Source organism: Equus quagga, chromosome 7 (assembly GCF_021613505.1).
Source record: "Equus quagga isolate Etosha38 chromosome 7, UCLA_HA_Equagga_1.0, whole genome shotgun sequence".
Classification (NCBI taxonomy): domain Eukaryota; kingdom Metazoa; phylum Chordata; class Mammalia; order Perissodactyla; family Equidae; genus Equus; species Equus quagga.
In genome coordinates, this window is record NC_060273.1 from 39,842,168 (window position 1) to 39,861,795 (window position 19,628).

Here is a 19,628-nt window from a genome sequence, read left to right on the forward strand (position 1 = left end):
ACAGACCCCAAACAGGAGTAGACTTGTGCTTTGACACAATTCTCTCTGAGTCTCTCTCCTTTCTTGAAGGTATTTTTATTTACTGATTCAGATTTGTTAATTGAGGTATAACTTCTATAAAGTGCACAAATCTTATGCATACACTTGGTGCACACTTTATAGAAGTATACTCACTCTCCAGATCAAATACAGAACATTTCCAGCACCAGAAGGCTCCCTCATGTGCCCCCAGTCAGAACCCCTAACAAGGGCAGCCACTATCCTGATTCATATCATAGATTAACATGGCCTGGTTTTGAATTTCAAAGAAATGGAATTGCATACATAGTATGTACTCTTTTGTGTCTGACTTTTTACTCAATATTATTGAATTATGAACTTTTTCATATAAAGCCTTTCAAAGGTTTAGAAGTTCAATGACATTTTGTTATAATTAATAAATATTATGGTCATAATAGACTACACATATCATAGGGGGAGGTGGGAAATGATTAACTGGAAAGGACAGTGGTGGGAGAGGCTGTCCAGGAATGTGGAGAAACAAGGCACTCTGGGGCCGGCAGGCCACGACCCCCACAGGCCCAAGTGCCCAGTCTGCCAGCAGGGGAGGTCTCTACCTCATAACAAGGGAGACCTGGCAGAGGCAGGTAAAAGCTAATTTTATTTGTTAATTCAACAAATATTTGTTGATAACCTGTTATGTGTCAAGCACTGAGCTGGGTATTAAAGATACATTAGAGAACAAGACAGACAGGGTTTCTGTCCTTTTGGAGTTTATAATATAGTGGGAGTAGGAGTGGGGTAGGGTCATAAATAAACAAGTTAATACAATAGTGTGAAAGGTTATGCAAGAAGTAAACAGTGTGGTGAGAAAGGCAGGGGTTGGTGGGTTTGTGAGGTACACTTTAGACAGGGCAGGGCAATGTCTTTGAGGAAGGATGGTTGAGCTGTGACCTAAAGGATGCAAAGACGCCAGCCACCTGAAAGGCTGCAGGAGGGCAGACCAGGCAATGGGCCAGCAAGTGCAAAGGCCCTGAGGCTGGACAGAGCTCGGTGTTGGTGAGATACACTTGAGCGGAGACCTGGGCAGCTGGAGCACAGTAAATGAAAGGGAACATGAGAAGACGAGGCCAGAGGGATTAGCAGGGGCTGCTCTGTAGACCAGGGCAAAGGCTTGGATCTAATCTCAAGAGCAGTGGGCGCCATTGGAGGGTTTCAAGGCAAGAGAATATCATCTGAGTTATATTTTTAAAAGATCACTCTGGCCGCTGGGTAGATAATGGATCACAGTGACTTGAGCCCTTGCATGGACGGACGCTGAAGCCAACAAGTGATATAGGAGATCGCAGCAAAAAAGGTAGATGGCGGAGCCCAGAGTCAGATGTCTGAGGACCCTGGGGAGAGACCGAGTAGCCCCGTGGTCTACAGACTTCAGCAAACAACAGAAGCCATCTGGGAGGCTTGTTAAAACCCAAACTTCTGGGCTCCACCCCCAGAGTTTCTGATTCAGGGGCAGGCAGACGCCAGAGATACTGCAGGTTCGGTTCCAGACCACCACAATAAAGCGAATATCACAAGAAAGCGGGTCCCGTGAAGCTGTTGCTTTCCCAGGGCATATAAAAGTTACGTTTACACTATACCGTAGTCTATTAAGTATGCAATGGCATCATGTCTTAAAAACAACATACATATCTTAGTTAAAAAATACTTCATTGCTAAAAAATGTTACCCATCACCTGAGCCTGCAGTGAGTGATAGTCTTTCTGCTGGTGGAGGGTCTTGTAAAAACTGCGATATCTGCAAAGCGCAGTAAAACGAGGTGTGCCTACAGGGATGGGCTCAAGAATTTGCATTTTTAACAAGTTCCCAGGCAACACCGATGCTGGTGGGGAGTACACTTTGAGAACCACCGAAAAAGGCAACTGGACACAGGCACCTGGAATTCTGGTGCTCGGGGAGGCGCTACGCTGGTCACCTAAGTACATCACATATGTAAGCCTGTGGGAATGGTCGGGACCTCTCAGGGAGTGAGACTAGAGAAGGGCAGAGGTCTAGGAGCAGGGCCCTGAGGTTGCTAACGTTTAGAGGTCAGGAAGAGGAGATGACTGAGAAGGAACAGCCAGTGAGGTAGGAGGAAACCAGGAGAGTGTGGTCACAAGAAAGCTGTGGCAGGCAGAATGGCCCCCAAAGATATCCATGCCCTAATTCTGTGAGTCTGTGAATGTGTTACCTAACATAGCAAAAGGGACTTTGAAGACGTAATTACCATCATGGACCTGAATTATCCAGTGGGGCCCATCTAATCACATGAGCCCTTAACAGGAGAGAATTTTCCCTGGCTGGAGTCAGCAATTCAGCAGAAGAAGAAAAAAGAAAATTTCAAGCACCAGGAGGACTCGGCATGCTGTGGTTGGCTCTGAGATGTAGGGGCCCCTGTGCAAGGACCAGAAAGAGGCCTCTAAGACCTAAGGGAGGTCACTGGCTGACAGCCAGCAAGGACACAGGGACCTGTGGCCTTGAGCTGCAAGGATCTGCAGCGGCCAACAACCTGAAGGAGCTTTGAAGTGAATTCTTCCAGAGCCTCCAGTAAGGCTAACAGCTTGATTTTAGCTCAGTGAGACCAGAATTGGACTTTTAACCTATAGAACCATGAAAAAAGAAACAGGTGTTGCGTTCAACAACTAGTTTTGTGGCAATCTGTTCTAACAGTGATAGAAAACTAATACAGAAGCCAAGAGAAAAAAGCATTTAAAAGTCAGAGTTGGGGGCTGGCCCCGGGGCCAAGTAGTTAAGTTTGCTCGCTCCGCTTCAGTAGCCCGGGGTTTGCAGGTTCAGATCCTGGGTGCAGACTTAGCGCCGCTCGTCAAGCCGTGCTGTGGCGGCGTCCTGCATAAAATAGAGAAAGTCTGGCAACAGATGTTAGCTCAGGGCCAGCATTCCTCACAAAAAAATAGAGAAGTCAACTTCATCAAATGCTGACAAGAGTCTAGTAATCTGGTGTCTCACGGATCTGGCAACCAGCGTGGCGTGGGTGGCAGGGAGCAGGGGAAAGCGGTGTGGAGGTGGGCTGAAGAGAAAATAGAGGGAGAGGAGGTGGAGACAGAAGAGTGAGAAAGCCTCCGTAGCAAGTCCTCTGAGAAGTTTTTCTGGGAAGAGTAAGAAGAGGACCACCTGTAGCAGGAGAGCGATGCAGAACAAAGGGAGGCTTGTCCATTTTAAGCGGAGCTCTTACGACACACAGCAGCTCCAGTAGTCAAGGCAAGGTTGGTGCAGGAGAGCGGAGGTACCCAAAGGAGTCGAGCCCTTGAGCAGGCACCAGCGGAAGGACCAGGCACGAGCAGGCGGGGGTGGGATCCAGGCCACTCTTCCTTCGCACCAGGAGGGAGCAGGTGCAGCAGATTTTGTGGATTTGGTGATGGGAAAGCGAGGAACATCACCTCGTTTTCCCAGGAACTGGGCAGTTTAACTTTAAAGTCCTATCTGCGTTGAAACTTCTCTGGAACGCAAAGGAGAGGGGAGGGAGGGTGGAAAAAGGTCTGTCGGAGGCCTGACTCTTCCGGCAGCAGGCAGGTGCTGAGGCCTCGTCCTCAGCAGCGAGCTGCCGCCACGTGCCCCGCCGCCTGCCGCTCCGGCAGCACGTGCCCCGTTGCTAGTCCGCGCCACCTGCGGGTCTGCTGCTCTGCTCCTGTGCCACGTGCCCCATCACGCTGCGCATATCCCCGGGACAGGCCCCATCACGCTCCTGCCGTGCTTCTCACGCGCTCCATCACCCTCCGAGCATTCCGGCAAGTGCCACACAGGGCTCCTCGTGCCGCTGTCACGTGCTCGGGCGCCCGCCGTTGGCCGGCCGTTGGCGGCGGTTGGAGCGAAGGGCTGCGCGCCCCCTCGCGCTCCCGGCCGGAATGCCGCCGGCGGAGGCAGACGGCCGGGTATAAAAAGGCAGCTGCGTCACACCTTCTGGAACCTCCGAGTGACCGCCGGGGTTGGGCCGCGGGCCGCGCGGAGATGGGGGGCAGCGCCCCCGGCCAGGTGAGGCCCCAGGGCCGGGGAGGTGGTGGGGGCGCCGCAGTCGGGGCGCGACCCTAGGGCTCTGAGGTCTGCTGTTTCGTTCCCCCCAAGTCTCCGTACCAGCGGCTGAGTCAGAGGATGCTGGACATCTCCGGGGACCGGGGCGTGCTGAAGGACGTCATCCGAGAGGGGGCCGGCGAGCTGGTGACGCCGGATGCCTCAGTGCTAGGTACCCCCTGCGCCTGGGACCTCTGTCCTTGGGAAGCTGGCGATGCAGACAGACTGGGGTCACCGGGTAGCCAGCTTCCCGGCCCTTGATCCAGGGAAGGAGGGAAGGCTGTGTTTCCAAAAATGTGTATATATTTTATAGGGTGGAACTTGCTTTCTTAAAATCTGACTTAAGAGAAAGCAAGGGAACCCATCTTCCCTTTGCGTGAGGCCACTGTGAGCAAGGGACACTCCGGGGCCCAGCAGCCAGGCTCTCCATCCTCAGAGCCAAAGGGCAGGCATCCAAATGCAGAGCAAGGATTTTTCTATCCCTCGAGGTTAGGGGCGTTTTAAGCGCATCCAAGTCCATTTTTTTTCTGTGACAATTAGATTTGATATAGAGATGTGGGTATCTTTGGTCCATCTTCCTCACAGTGTGTCTCTCTTCTGTCCTAGTGAAATATTCTGGCTATCTGGAGCACATGGACAAGCCTTTTGATTCCAATTGCTTCAGGAAGACTCCTCGGCTGATGAAGCTTGGAGAGGGTGAGTTCCGGTTAGAAGCCAGAAAAGAAGGGGTTGCTCGGGGAGCTGATGAGGGACGGTGCCCCGGGACTGAAAAACTGGCCAGAGCCCAGATTCTTGGAGTTGGTTTGTCTGAGGCTGGGTTTTTGCTAAACCAGCTGTGTTCTCTCCCATGTTCTCTTTGGAGACCTAGGTATTTGGGAGATGGCCCACCTGGCAAGCTTATGTTTGCATTCCAGACTTGAGCATCAGGCCTTGCGTTTTTCTATGTTCATATATTAAGTAGACATGTATTGAATGCTTACTACCTACAATGTACAATGAAAAGAGGATAATCAAGTGATTAGAACATCTTGGCCACTGTGGTGGAGGAGACTGATCTGCATCCACAGGACTAACCTGAAAGAGTTGGATGAGTGCCTGGGAGGTATAAGCAGTGTTGTGGGAGTGCTTTAGTAAAGGCACAGTTAATTCCAGCTGGGAAGATCAGGGAAGGCTTCGTGGAAGAGGAGGCATTTGCAATGAGCCAGGCAGTTTGAATAAGATTTCAGTCAGGGTAGAACTGGGCGTGGGGTGAGGAAGACATTGCAGGAAGAAGGAACTGCATGAGCAAAGATGGTGAGGCCAGAATGGTGCAGAGCCCAGGGAAGGGAGAGTTTAGGAATGGTGGTGGTCGTCAGAAACAAGCCTGGAAAGCAACTTAGGACCACCATCCAGAAGGCTGGGAATATCGTGGAGAGATTTGGACTTGAAGGGGGAAGCAATCGATAGCATCGGAACAGGACGCAGGCAAGCTTCCGGCTCTTTACCCCTTCCTGCAGATATTACCCTTTGGGGCATGGAGCTGGGCCTTCTGAGCATGCGGAGAGGGGAGCTGGCCAGGTTTCTGTTCAAACCGACCTATGCTTATGGAACGCTGGGCTGCCCACCGTTGATACCCCCAAACACCACCGTTCTGTTCGAGATCGAGCTGCTTGACTTCCTGGACTCTGCTGAGTCAGACAAGTTCTGTGCCCTCTCGGCCGTAAGTTCTGGAGCACAGATGACAGCCCTTTAGAGACGGGGGGAGGGGGAGGGGTTTGTGTGTTTGATAATTATCCTGTCCTTTGAGGGCCCTCTGCCCCAGGGTCCATCCCCAGGCTCCTGCGTGGTGGTGGTGGAGGAGTTCCCCCACTTTCTAGTACCTGTCCAGCTTAGTAATGACTCTTGCATGTGGGTGAATGTTCTAGGCCAAGGTCAAGCTGTAGGTTTGTTATGGACCAGCAGTTTGAGCCGATCTTTCAGTCACCCTTTGCCTAGTTCTTCCTGCAAGTCAGTGAACGTTTCCTTCCCAACACTGTTTGGTTTCCAGCAAGTCAAGTGTAGGTCTGAACTGGGGTGACCATATAATTTGCTGTCCAAGCCAGGACGCTTGTGAGTGAAAAGGGACTGTTAACTGGATGGGATATGAGGACATCAGGTGTAAACTGGGACAGTCTCAGGCAAATTGGGATATATGGCCTCTGTGGTCATAAATTAAATGTTGCCTTTTCTTCGTAGCCTTTCCCTTAAGACATCCCATAGAGACAGGGCTTCTCATCTCATCAGCATCGTATGCATTCTTTGTCATGCTGTCTCACACAGACTGTATATGTGGCCTGAGATGTCCACCCCAGGATGACATCTGTATATGATGCCTCCCCAGCTAAACTGTCGCACCCCAAGTGAAGGATCTTACCCTTTTCTCATCTTCCCACAAAACAGAGGTCCTTGGCGTGTGGTGCTGAGACATCTGTGTGTAAAAAGAGGTGGTTTGGGTGATTGTCACGTATACCCAGTGTAGAGCATCATGGCCGTAAGGACCAGCAGGGCCCTGGGCAGACCACACCTGGTAAATGCCCGCTGGATAAGTGGTAGTCGTGAGTCCTGATTTCTGTGCTCAGCAAGTTCGATCAGTTCCTAAACCCATGGCAAACTGCTGCTTTAGGGAGCACCTCTGGGAGGACTACAGAAGGAGATCTCCCTTTGGCTCTAGTCTGTATAACAGGGGCAGTAATGACACCGACCTGCTGTGGCCTCTGTTGGGATTCACGGAGATGACCTCTGCAGAGGCACCTGGCGCACACACGGCAGTAGACAGAAGCCCACAATCTGTAGGAGGACTAGAGCTGTGGTCACGCTTGCATCGTGGTTTTGTGGCTTTGTTTCCTCACTGGTGTCCTTGTCTTTGGTCCTCAGGAGCAACAAGATCAATTTCCACTTCAGAAGGTCCTGAAAGTGGCAGCTACTGAACGGGAGTTTGGCAACTACCTTTTCCGCCAAAATCGTTTCTATGACGCCAAAGTGAGGTATAAACGGGTAAGACTTTCAAAGGATAGGTTTAGACCCTGAAACTTCCTTGTTTGAAAGATAGACTTTGTCTCTTTCCCTGGTCTTCCCTGGTCATATGCAGCCATTGAGAAAAATCTCATTAAAAAATCCTTGTGCCAGAGAGCTAATGACTAAGAGAGGGGACCCAGGATTTGAAGGAGCCTGGTAATGTTCTGGGTGTGGATCTGGATGTGGTCACATGGGCGTGCTCAGGCAGTGAAAATTCATTGAGCTGTTGAGCTGTACACTTATTTTTGTACTTATGTGTGTGTGTATAAATTTGCACATATCTGTGTGTATGTATATACACATATACTTCAATAAAGAGTTTTTAAAAATCTTCCCAGTGTTAGGTCCTCTGCCAGCTGATTTCTCCCTTCGTTTGCCTCTTCATTTCATGTCTCTCTGACAGTGGAGATTCACCTGGCTCTCCGAGGTGACTCCGTTCTCACTCAGCTTCTGATTGTGACGTGGCTTCTCGAGCAGGTTATGCTGACAGGAACTCACCGTTTGCCTTGTAACTCCTTCAGCAAATATTATGAGCACTTTCAGTGTGCCAAACTCCATGCCCTGGTTCTAGAAGCCAACAGGACGGAGTTTAGAGTGTAGGGGCGTTCTCGTTGTCTCATCTGCATACTGAGCCTAAATCATTCATGACTTGCTTTCAGCTGCAAGCAGCAGAATCCTGAAAACCGCATGTGCTTTAAATCGACTAGAGACTTAATTTTCCCTCACATGAGGAGGGAGGCAGCCAAGGCGGGTGTGTCAGTTCCAGAGCCATTAGCAATCCAGGTTCCTTCCGTCTTTCTGCTCAGCTACCCTTAAATGTGTTCCTGTTGTCTTTGTTTTCTCCCAAGGTGGTCGTTCGGGCTATAGCATCACGTGGTCATCTGGGCAGGAAGAAAGGAGGGGAGAGGAGTCTGATGTATTTATGTTAAGAACTTTCCAGAAGTACCTCCTTCACCTGGTGATTTCCCTTACACTTCATTGGCCAGGCTCACGTTAAAGGGTCGCCCTTAGCTGTATTGGAAGCTGGAAAATGTGGTTTAATTAGTACGTTACTGCTTTGAGTGGAAGGAGGCTCTGTTAGAGGAGGAGGGAAATGGGTACTGGGTAAGCAGCTAACAGCATATCTGCCACATTCGCTTTATGGGAACCTGCTTGAGAGATGGGGCGGGGGGCGTGGGGGCGTGCATGTGCTTGTCTCTTTTGGAATGCTGACAAAATCAGGTTCTTCCACTTGGAAGGTACAGGTTCTGGCTCACAGGTTGAATCACGGATGCTATTACTTTGCAAAGCTGCTTGAGTGAGCACCTGCTCACTTGAAAAAAGTTTTTCCCATAAAAACAGACCCCTTAACTCCTTGCAGGGTTAGTCCCGTTTCCTAGGTCTGCTCCCTGTGGCAGTCACTTTTAACTGTATCTGCTGTGCTCTCCATTTATAAATGGCATGCTTCAGTTGCTCTTTTTAACAGTCTTTGTTTCTCGTGATAGAAGGTGAGTCTTCAGTTCTCACTGTCGCGCTCACTTCTGTCTTCCCAGTATTAAGGGATCATTTTGAAAGTCACTGTTGTTTCACGTTATTGAGGTTGTATGATGGATGCCTGAGCCGCGCGTCCTCCGCTTACACCTCTTCCAGGCGCAGCATCCCCTTTTTGCCCTTGAGTTGCCTCTTTTTGGGCTAGTTTTCTCTGTACCTATCACTGTTTCTTCCAGAACTTTCCTACAGTAGTGGAAAGCCCGTTTCCCCGCTATTCTCCATGTGATCAGGCCTCGGTGTCCAACAGTCCCGTGTTTTTGGGGGGATGTCCCCACTGGAGCCCTGAGTCAGATGGGAGCGCTCTGGGCCCTGCACAGCTCTTGTCCTGGGGCTGCCCTGTGATTCTCTTTTGTGGATTTCCTGTTGTTTCGCTCAGTTTACTCCCTTGCATGTCTAAAAATATTCTTATACTTTGTATTTACCTCACATTTAATAAGTAGCATAAAACTGAGTATAGAATTCTAGGATGCAGTCACCATCCCTCAGATTTTGAGGAAGAATATTCTGTTCTAGCTTTCAGAATTGCTATTAAGAAGTCTGCTACCATTTAGGTTACTGTTCCTTTATATGTGACCTTTTTTTTTTCAGTAGAGATTTAAGGATCTTTTTTCCTATGGTGTTCTTAAATTTTTCAGTGGGGAATGTGAGGGTATTTTTAAACTTGTACTGTGCCCTTGGTGAATCATTTCATTCAGGAAATTCATCCTCAGCTCTCAGATACTTTCCTGAGCTATTTCTTTGATAATTTACTCTCGTTTCTGTTTTCTGCTTTTTCTGGAACTCCTTGTTAGTTGACTATCAGACCTCCTGAATTGACCTTCTAGTTTTCCTTTTTTTTTTTCCCTCCCAATTTTCATCTTTTCTCTTTTTTGTTCCACTGTATGGGAGCTTTCCTTGACTTTATTTGCCATCTCTGAGTTTTTCTTTAACTTTGAAGGGCTCTTTGTTTTCTTTTTCCAGCCTTCTGTTCTTTTTTCATGCGTACATTATCTTATCTCTTTAGACATTGATTATAATTGTTTTCTTCCCTCTGCATCTGAGATTTTTTTAAATCTCAATTCTTTTTATGCTTGATTTTTCTGTCCATTAGAGACTGTCTTTTTATATTCGGTTTGGTGGCGAGTCACAGAGACTGATAACAGCAGTGACCTAAAGACAGGTCCTCCTTTCTCATGTGAAGTGCTTGAGGTGTACCCACAGGGGCTGGTTGGTTTGTGCTCCGCAGTGTTCTCAGGTCCCCGGGCTGCTTCTGTCTTACTGTCTTCCCATTTCTGGTGGGGGACCCTGCGCTTGTGGGTCAGGATGGGGGCCTCTAAGTTCCAAGCAGCAGGAGGGGCGAGAGGGCTGAAGGCATGTATCTATGACACTCATACTGAGTTATGTCTTCCAGAAGCTTTTCTCCTGGCCTAACCAGCTGCAAAGAAGGCTAGCAAATATCTATATTCTGGTTGAGTTTGTGCCCAGCAAGAAAATCCTCTCCCTGTGGAAGAAGGGGAGAATTGCTTCTACAAGACAGGAGGCCACCTCTCCCACAGGAGCTTTCCTCAAATGTCTGGTGATCTCTGACTGTCCTCTGGGGTTTGAAAGAGCATCAGAAGTAGACTGGAAACTCTGGGGCTTGGTGGGGCAGACAGCAGTGCTGTCAGATAGCACTGGGTCAGCGTGCATGCGTGTGCAGCGTTTTCTCTGGGGGGCGCTCACCTCTCCTGCGTCTGCTCAGTGTAAATGCCTGGCTACCAGTGTTCTGGGAGCTGAGCCGAGGAACAGGAGAGAGGGTCACAGTGGCTGTCATTGAGACTGTCCTCTAATACCCATTATCAGTATTCCTCCTTCTTGCCCTCTGCTCTGTCTGCTCTCCCTGAGTCGAGAGCCCTTGGGTTCCGTTTCTCCAGAAAATAGACTTCCTGATTCCTGAGTTTTGGGACGGGGTGGCCATCTGGACGCATAGGGACAGGGAGGGGGAGGGAACATTCACCCTGTCCTCCTTTATTCAGCCCCGCTTCTACCCTCAGAAAGCTCTGACTCCTAGTTCCGTTGGTTCCCAGAGCTGTCAGGGCTCCGAGCTGCAGACCAGCCCCTCGTATGCTGGTGCTTGGCTCTGCCAAGTGGGTCACGATGCTGCCGTCGCCCTGACATGTCAGCTTCGTTACTGGTCCCCTCCCCATTGGTTGTTCTTGGACAACGCCTTTCTGCTCCTTAGGACAAGAGAGAGCAGAGGATGTGTGTGAAGTCAGCCTCGCTCAGCCAGAAGCTTTGCATATCTTTTTAGAAATGTCCTCAGTCTTTAGAGAAGCAGATGAGCATTGATTGAGCGCCACTTTGTTTCCAGGCTTTTGCTCAGCCCTGTGTGGGACACACACAAGTATCAGGCAGGGTCCTTGTCTCAAAGGATTTTGATCTAGCTAGGAAGACAAAGTGTAGCCCAGACAACTAAGGCATCCCTGTGGTACCTAGTGCTGGAGCTTTTAAGAGAAGAGGAAGCTTTTTGGGGCTAGAGCATCTAGTAGCGGCTTCTTAGAGGAAATGGCACTTGATATGAATCTAGAGGGATAAAATGGCAGACAGACAGAGAGGAGGAGAGTAACTCCGGGCAGGAGGAAAGAATGAGCAAAGGTACAGAGGTGAGCAGAGCCTCCTCGGGCCCGGTGGAGACCTCGTCTCAAACACAGCTTACGGTGGAAGCGTAGCAGGGAAACAGGCGAGGGAACTGCATTCGGGAAGGTGTTTAAACATACATGGGTGGCTTTGGACTTCATGAAGAGGATAGAAGGGACCCACTGGAGGAGAGGGAGTTGATAAAAGTAATATCTGGGGAAGGGGCGCTAGTTAGTAGCATGCTGGGCGCGGCGTGCTGGGTTCACGGGAGCCAGCTGTAAAACGTTCAGGAATTTTTGACGCTGGTTAGTGTTACTTTGGGAGCTTGAAATCGGCCATGGTGGGAACAATGACCCCACAGGAATAGGCAGACACTACCGGGCCCCTTCTCCCACAGGAGCTGGTTGTTGCACACTCGCCAGCACACTGCCACGTGTGGGATGTGTCGAAGGGGCAGACTCCGTTAGTGAGTGTCTGACCGTGTCAGGCCTTGTGCCAGGTGGGTGGCAGCTGACAGCCTTGCAGGGATCCAGGAATGTGTTTAAGATAGTGTGAGTTGTGCAAATTGAAGAAAATTCTGGAAATATTTTTTAAAAATGCGTGATTAGACTTGATGAAGTTTTATATATAAGTAACGAAGGAAATGAAGAATGGCATTGCTTCATGCTTTGTGGTCTGAGAAAATCTTAAAAACAGGAATAACTGAGAGAGAAAGTGTTCATTTCAGTTTTGGTTACTAATGAGAATGGCTGGTACCGGTGCCTTGTGGAAGACCGTCTCCGGGGGCAGGTTGCTTCATGACTCAGCTTAGGTGTGGGAGCAGGGTGCGGTGGGAGCCTGGTTGGTGACAGGGGACCTGAATCAGTGCAGATGGTGTGAGGGCGACTGACAGGAACTTGTGTGATGGATGCCCAGGCGGAGAGATGAAAGGGAAGACAAAGGAGGGCTCATCACTGTCTGCCTAAAATACCATCTTCTGACATATTTCCAGGTTCCAGCATCTTCCAAGTGGAGTCTTCTCTATTAGCCACATTCACACTACGCAGACTCTGCCTTCATGGCTCTTTTCCTTTACTGTTGTTGTTGAGATATGATTCACGTACATTTCACACTTTTAAAGTATATAGTTTAGTGGTTTTTAGCATATTCACAAGTTGTGCAACTATCACCACTATCTAATTCCAGAATGTTTCATCACCCCAAAAAGAAACCCCGTACCCATTAGCAGGTACTCGCCATTTTCCCCATACCCACTGCCAACTCCTGCTTTACTTTCTTTTTCTATGGATTTGCCTATTCTAGCTATTTCTTGTAAATAGTCATCAAATATATGGTCCTTTGTGTCTGGCTCACCCATGTTGTAGCGTGTATTAGTACCTCATTCCTTTTTAAAAAGTATTTGTGTTTTAATTGTGGTAAAATATACGTAACATAAAATTTGCCATTTTAACCATTTTTAGGTATATACCCAATGGCATTAAGTACATTCACAATATTGTGCAACCATCACCAGTACCCATTTTCAGAACTTTTTTATCGTCCCAAGTGGAAACTCCTTACCCATTAAACAATAATCGCCATTCCCCTCTCCTCAGCCCCCGGTAGCCTCTCTTCTGCTTTCTATGAATTTGCTTATCACAGATACTCATAAGTGGAGTTATACAATATTTGTCTTTTTGTGACTGGCTCCTTTCACTTAGCATGTTTTCAAGGTTCACCCATGTTGTAGCGTCTACCAAACTGCATTCCTTTTTAAGGCTGAATAATCTGTTGTGTGGATCCGACCACCTTTTGCTTGTCCATTTATCACTTGGTGGACATTTGTGTTGTTTCCTCTTTTTGGCTGTTGTGAATAATGTTGCATGAACATCTGTATGCACGTTTTTGTGTAGACTTTTCAGTTCTCTTGGGTGTGTACCTAGGAGGGCAGTTGCTGGGTCATATGGTAACTCCATGTTAACTTTTTGAAAAACTGCCAAACTGTTTTCCATAATGGCTACAGGAGTTCACATTCCCACCAATACAAGGGTTCCTCACCAAAATGTATTCTCTATTTTTTAAATTAGAGCCATCCTAGTGGGTGTGAAGTGGTAGCTCATTGAATTTTCAGATCAGCTTGACCATTTCTGCAAGAAAGGTGGTTGAACTTTTGCTAGTGGTTGCGTTGAACCCGTAGATGAATTTGGGGAATATTGCCATCTTACAACATTGTCTTGTGATCCATGAATGTGAGATGTCTTCATTTATTTGGATCTTCTTTGATTTCTTTCAACAATGGTTTGTAGCTTTCAGTGTACAAGGCATATGCTTTCAATTTATTGCTACTTATTTGTGATGCTATTGTAGATGGAATTATTTGCTTAGTTTCATTTTTGGATTATTGCTAGAGTATACAAATATGACTAACTCTCATGTCTTGAGCTTGTGTCCTACAACTTTGCTGAACTCATTTTTTAGTTCTAATAGTTTTTGGTGGATTCTTAGTTTTCTGTGCGTAATATTGTGTCGCTAACCTTGCCACCCGTCCTTCCTCTCCGCAGGCCTTGTTGCTTCTCCATCGGCGGTCGGCACCCCCTGAGGAGCAGCACCTGGTGGAGGCCGCCAAGCTTCTTGTTCTCCTCAACCTGTCCTTTACGTACCTGAAGCTGGAGCGACCCACCACGGCCCTGCGCTATGGGGAGCAGGCTCTGGTCATTGACCAGAAGAATGCCAAGGCCCTCTTTCGCTGTGGACAGGTGCGTTGGAGGGCAGGGACTTGGAAATGAAAGCTGCATTTGGGCACTGCAGAAATGCTGTCTTTCCTGACTTAAGTGTGTTGTTAAGATTCTGACCTTTGACAGGCCTGTCTCCTGATGACTGAGTATCAGAAGGCCCGGGATTTTCTAGTCCAAGCCCAGAAGGCACAGCCCTTCAATCATGACATCAATAATGAGCTGAAGAAACTGGCCAGGTGAGATATGTGTTTGTGGGAGTGCGAACAGGAAGAGAGGTGTGATGCGCCCGCAGGTCCGTCCGTCCACCTGGGCGAAGGGCTGTCTGGGAGTGTGGCCGGCGCGCGTTGTGAGGCAGCGCCCCCTGGAGCTGGCTTCAGGAAGTTCTCAGTGCTCTAAGTCAGCAGCTCCCAGCGGCAGAGGCGAGGTGGGACAAATGTCCAAACTACACGTCTGGATCATTTCCCGCCTCCCTGTTCCCTCTTCCCGTGCCCCAAATTAGCGCATCTCAAAGGGTGAGCCAGCAAACTGCTTAAAAAGGGCCTTCGGGTACTCTTCCCTACCTACCGCCAGCGGAGAAGCACTGTTCTCAGCCGAGCGCGGAAGGGGGTCTTGGAGATCCTGGTTTGATCTGAAATGGGTCATTCAGGTCTGATTCACACCCAGAGGGGACTTTCTTGTTACCCAAGTGACATCTGTACTGGCCCTTTGGTAATGTAACCTCTTCTGATTACAGCAGTTCTGTGTTCGTTGTAGAAAACTTTGAAAATATCCACACACACACAGGAGTCACCCATAATGCAGTGACCTTTGTAATATTTCTATTGTTTTTTAGGTATTTCTTTGTTATTCTGTATTGGTGAGATTCTCTACTCCTGTTGACATTAAATATTCAATCCAGATTGCTTTCTTGACATTAAAAAAGTCTGAAGTGTGTGCGCCTCATGTATTTGGATTCCTTTGTTACATGTCAGGCCTTTTAGGACTGTCCAGCAGTTTCCTTTCTGGTATTTAAAAGTATCCCGTCAGGTTAGATGTAGGAATTTTGAAATCTGACCCTTCTTTAGCAAGAAAATCTCAAGATAAGTTAGAGGCCATTGTGTGAGGGTCACTTGGCGACATTCAGCCTGGCAGCCTCCCCAACAGTGGCTCCCCGCCATCAAGGCTACTGTCTTTTCTGATGGTGGGCTGCTTGTCTGAGGGCTTCCTGAGCACCCCTGGGGAGCCTGGCCTGTCTCCCCGACCCCCCCAGCGTGGCTTCCACCCCCTCCTCACTCAGTTCAAGGCCTGCTGGATTTTCAGCATTTTTGGTCCTGAGTGGAGAATTCTAGCCACCAGGTGTCACCTCCTACAAACACAGGCCTTCTCTAACCAGTGTGTTTCTCTCTGTAGCTGTTACAAGGACTACACGGATAAAGAGAAAGAAATGTGCCACCGAATGTTTGCCCCTTGTGATGATGACTCTGCAGTAGGAGAAAACTGAAGGTAACCAAAGGGCTGGAGCATAAAAGGCTTTGGGGTTTTGAGCAGTCTGTAGAAGTACGGTGGTCCTCCTCAGCGCTAGTGAACGGTACCTGTCTGCAGCTGAGGATGGGCGAGAAGAGTAGACAAATTCCTTGCTGAAGCTAATGACACAGTTATAGTGCAGAAGGCACAGACAGGGGCCTTCTCCTGGAGAAGATCAGAAAGTCCATCCAGAGCTGGAGGTTAAATGTATAGGTTTGGGAAGCCTTAAGCTTTCAATTAAAAAAAAAGAAATTTCTGTTAACCTCTCCCTCATAGTAGCTTGGAACATGAAACCATGAATATGGTCATTAATGTGATGGTTTATCTGGGCTTTGAAATGAAGAGTAATGCTTTTCTTAATCTGTTTTTTCCTGAAAACCTGGAAGCCTCCAACCTCACTTCACATTTAACAGATTGTTAAAGACAAAATCTAGAGGTCGAGGGCTGCGGTGGGCCGCCGCTCCTCAGTGCTGCCCGCTGAGTCAGCAGGCACAGGGTTAAGGTTCCCCGCGGTGCCTGAGCTAGCTCTCCAGTCTGGTTTACTGTTACTGCAGAAAATTAATGGAAACAAAATCACCTGCCTTAAACACCTGCTTAGCCGGCGAGATAACTCCGCTCTCTTGAGAGAAGTTAAACAAGGGACAACAAGGAAACAGCTGCCGAATGGGCTCTTGGTGATAAATCTCTCCTTTGTTGCCACCTTCATCTCTCCACAAAAGAGGCTTGAGGGGAGAGGGCAGTGAAAAGGCCCATTCATCCCAGATGTTTCCACAAGTGGGCTGCAAACCGCGGCTCCCCGCCCTGTCAGAAACACCCAGTCGGTCTCAGAAGTAAATGTCGCCTTCATCACTGACCCTGACCCTGTGCCCCGGCCTTCAGGTCTTTTGGGGACACTGGAGTATTTGCAGGTCTTCTGGACTGAGACGTGAGCCAGAGGACTTCTCTTGCTTGGCGACTGTTAAGATCCCCTAGAAGTGGAGGCCTGGCCCTGTGATCTGGCATGTTCTGCCATTTAATGAAGATCCAGCTCTTCCAGCTCCGTGTCAGAAACAGACCTTGGAAAACCCAGCAGGGCAACGCGCTTCCTCTCCGTCGTCATTACTCAGCTTTCTAAGTTTGTCAGGTTCTTTGGAGCCTGATGATTTCGCATCTATTCCTAAGTCTGGACTCTTTTCTTGCCCCCAGCAGTGACTGTACTGGGGTCTCACATGGCCTTGAGCGTGCTCCCACCACTGCTGAGGTTGTAACGTACTTTGGCTTTTGTTTTGTTGGGATTCTCTCTGCTGCCCTTTTTTCTGTTGTACTTGTGCCTAGGTCGTCATTTAAAATGTCCAGGTTTCTAGATTCTTTTGACAACTTAGTTTTGACCAACTAGAGCCATTTAAAATTTGTTCTTGTCTTCCAAGATGTTCGATACTGCTGACCTGTCTTCATCTCATCTTCTAAGATGTTGGACACTTCTGGTGGAACACGTGTGCTCTTGAGTCTGTTCTTTAAGCCTCGGTTATAGTAGACTGAATTTTTTGAGATCAGAGGCCATTTCTTTTTCATCTTTGTATTTTCGAGCATTTGGAACCATGTCTGGCACGTGATTGGCACTCAGTAAATGCTGGTTGGATCAAGTATGAAATAGCGGAGATGCCAGACCAGCATCTTTGAAACCATGCCTTCCGGGCCAGCTCTTGTATTGGCTGGCAGGACTCTTGTTATTGCCAGTGACAGAAACCCATCTTTGGTGTCAGCTGAAAAAGAGATTTGCTGAAGGGATGCTGGGGTGGCTCACAGAATCGAAGGAGGTGTCGAACATCCAGTACTCAGGCAGTTAGAGACCTGAGGCTCTGAGTGCCTCCGGGACTCAGTCTCCTCTCTGCTTAATTCTCTCCCACCGTAAGGAGGGCCAGGCGTCCATTTCCACAGCCTTTCCACTCAAGAGAGGACTCTTCCTTGCCCCCGTCTCCCTCCTCCTCTTGTACCAACCGTAGCTCCAGTTTGCAGGATCCTGAGGCAGGACTCCGGCCTGGTTTGGGGCGTGTGGAGTCCCCTGAGTGGCACACCCCTTCCTAGCACCGCATCGTGGGAACTGGGGGAGCATGATCGTCCGCAGTAGGAAGGCTGCTGTTCCCAAACAGCAAGCGCACGGAGACGATGGGGAGCTGCCTGTTGAGGATGTTTAGCTGTTGCCACCCTCGCTGCCCTGTCGAGTGTGACCGTCAGTCCTGCCGTAACGGAGCAGTAGGTCACTTGCCAGCCTGGGGAGTTGGGCCTCTCTTGCACCTCCTGCTGCTGGCTCTCGACAGCGGAAGGAGCAGTCGCGTCCCTAGTTCTGCCACACCGTCGTTTTCCTTAGTTTGGATTTCCAGAGGGCGTGGTAGACACACACACCTCTGGATGGGAGTATTCTTGGGAATAATCTAAAAGGTCAAGGCAGAGGTCAGTGTTTTAACTCATGTGCATCAGAAGACTTGAACGTTTTTATAGCAAAGGCCATGCTAATGTTTGATAAGCTGCAAGAAGCTGCTTTCCCTGTGGTTTGCAGTGCAGTGGAGGCAGCATTCCTGTGTGTGTGTACGCTGCAGTCAGACTTCCGTAAGTGAGCATCTTCTACCTACCTGCGTGGTTGAGACCTCATCGAGCTCCGTCCACAGTAGTAGCAATTTCACCAGGGCCACCAAGGAGCTCTTAGAACAGATGCCGTCACGTTTGGAAACACTGGAGTCGTGTGCTAACGTTTTCCTTAATTCTGTTCCGTGCCTTTGTCATCTTCAGTGTTTGAGTTGTGTCCTTCCTATCGCGGCATGCTAGTGTCTGAGACCTTCGCCCTGCTTTTGTGATGTCTGGAAAAGAGAGAGAAAGTGAGCACTTCAGCTGTTTTCAACCATGTAAGAGGTTGATGTACAGTAGGTGAAGTTTATTCTGTGGTTTCCAAAGGGCGGGACCAGCAAGAACACCTAATAGGAAGACAAAATTTGGCTTGATATGAAAGATTTACTAATTAAATGTCTTACCATAGTGACATTAAGCTCTTCCAACATGGCGAGCACACAGACAAGGTGCCGCTGTTGGCTGCTTGTGGAGAATGGCCTTGCAGGGAGCACCTGCTCCCAGACCAAGCTTTCCCACTGTTTGGGTGTCGGTCGTCTTGGGAGCTGGGGCATTCCCTGTTAGGCTCTGTCTGAGCAGCTCTAGAGGGCCCCTTAGAGGTGGGTGACCTATGAGGTTAGATGACCTTGTTTGTCCTTCCAACTCGAATGTTTTGTCATCAGGCCCTTGCAGACTTGCAGAGGATGGCAGCTCGCATCCTTAAAGCACCTCTAGTAGAGAGAAGTACGAAGTCCTACACTCAGCATCGAAAACAACCACACAGGGAAAGAAGTGGGAGAGACCCGGCCCAGGAGCTAAGCTGTTGGTGCCCACTGGTCCAGAAGGTGCCAAATGTAAGGCATGGCTCCAAAGAAAATGGTGCCCTGAAGGAGGGTGGAGGAGGTCCTGCTGCACCACCGACGGCGCCTTCGTTACCCACGCCTTCCCCAAGAACCCTTGAGAGCTGCCTGTTTTCAGGCACCATGGGGGGTGCTGTGCGGTGGTGAGGAGATCTGGTCAGCAGGGGGTGGTGCTCTGCTGGGGGAGGGGACAGGACAATCAGTGGAATCAGAGTAGACAAGAGGAGTGCATGAGGGGAAATACCTTGATCAGAGAAAAGCTTTGCTGAGCCAGTCCTGAAGGAGCGACAGACTGGGCCCAGGGAGGGAGGAGTGGGGGTGGGGGAGGGGAGCAGAGAAGACAAGGGGCTCAGAGCTGAGGTCATTGTCCTGGCATTTCAGTTTTCTTGGGAGTACAGTCTGTGCTCTGCAGGTATCAGAGGAGGGCAAAGATGCGTTCAGAGCTGAGGTGATCTGACAGGCTTGTGTAAGAAAGTTCTCAAGGGGCTGGGGAGGGCACATTGGAGGTGCAAGTTCTGGCAGGTGGCAAGTGTGAGAGAGGTGATGACAGCCTGGAGGTGGAAGCACCAGCAGGGACGGAAAGGAGGCAGGAGCATGAGGCCTCCCAGGTGGGACAGACGGGAGAACGCTTTCTCTCACAAGAATTCTGGTGACAAACGGGAATCTAGCTGAAGGAGGGTGACCATAATGCCAAAGGGTCTACAAGGTGACCTGTGGTGATGGAGGAAGGGACCGAAGCTATATATTA

General features: G+C 49.2%; 1 protein-coding gene across 1 annotated transcript; it reads left to right on the forward strand.

Moving 5' to 3' along the window:
• The first annotated feature begins 4,005 nt into the window (after window positions 1–4,005).
• Window positions 4,006–15,417, forward strand: FKBP6 (FKBP prolyl isomerase family member 6 (inactive)). The gene is made up of 8 exons (XM_046665335.1): window positions 4,006–4,029; window positions 4,120–4,237; window positions 4,672–4,761; window positions 5,562–5,764; window positions 6,958–7,077; window positions 13,764–13,958; window positions 14,064–14,173; window positions 15,327–15,417. Exons 1-8 carry the CDS (start codon window positions 4,006–4,008, stop codon window positions 15,415–15,417), a joined length of 951 nt encoding a protein of 316 aa, XP_046521291.1.
• The last annotated feature ends 4,211 nt before the right edge of the window (window positions 15,418–19,628 follow it).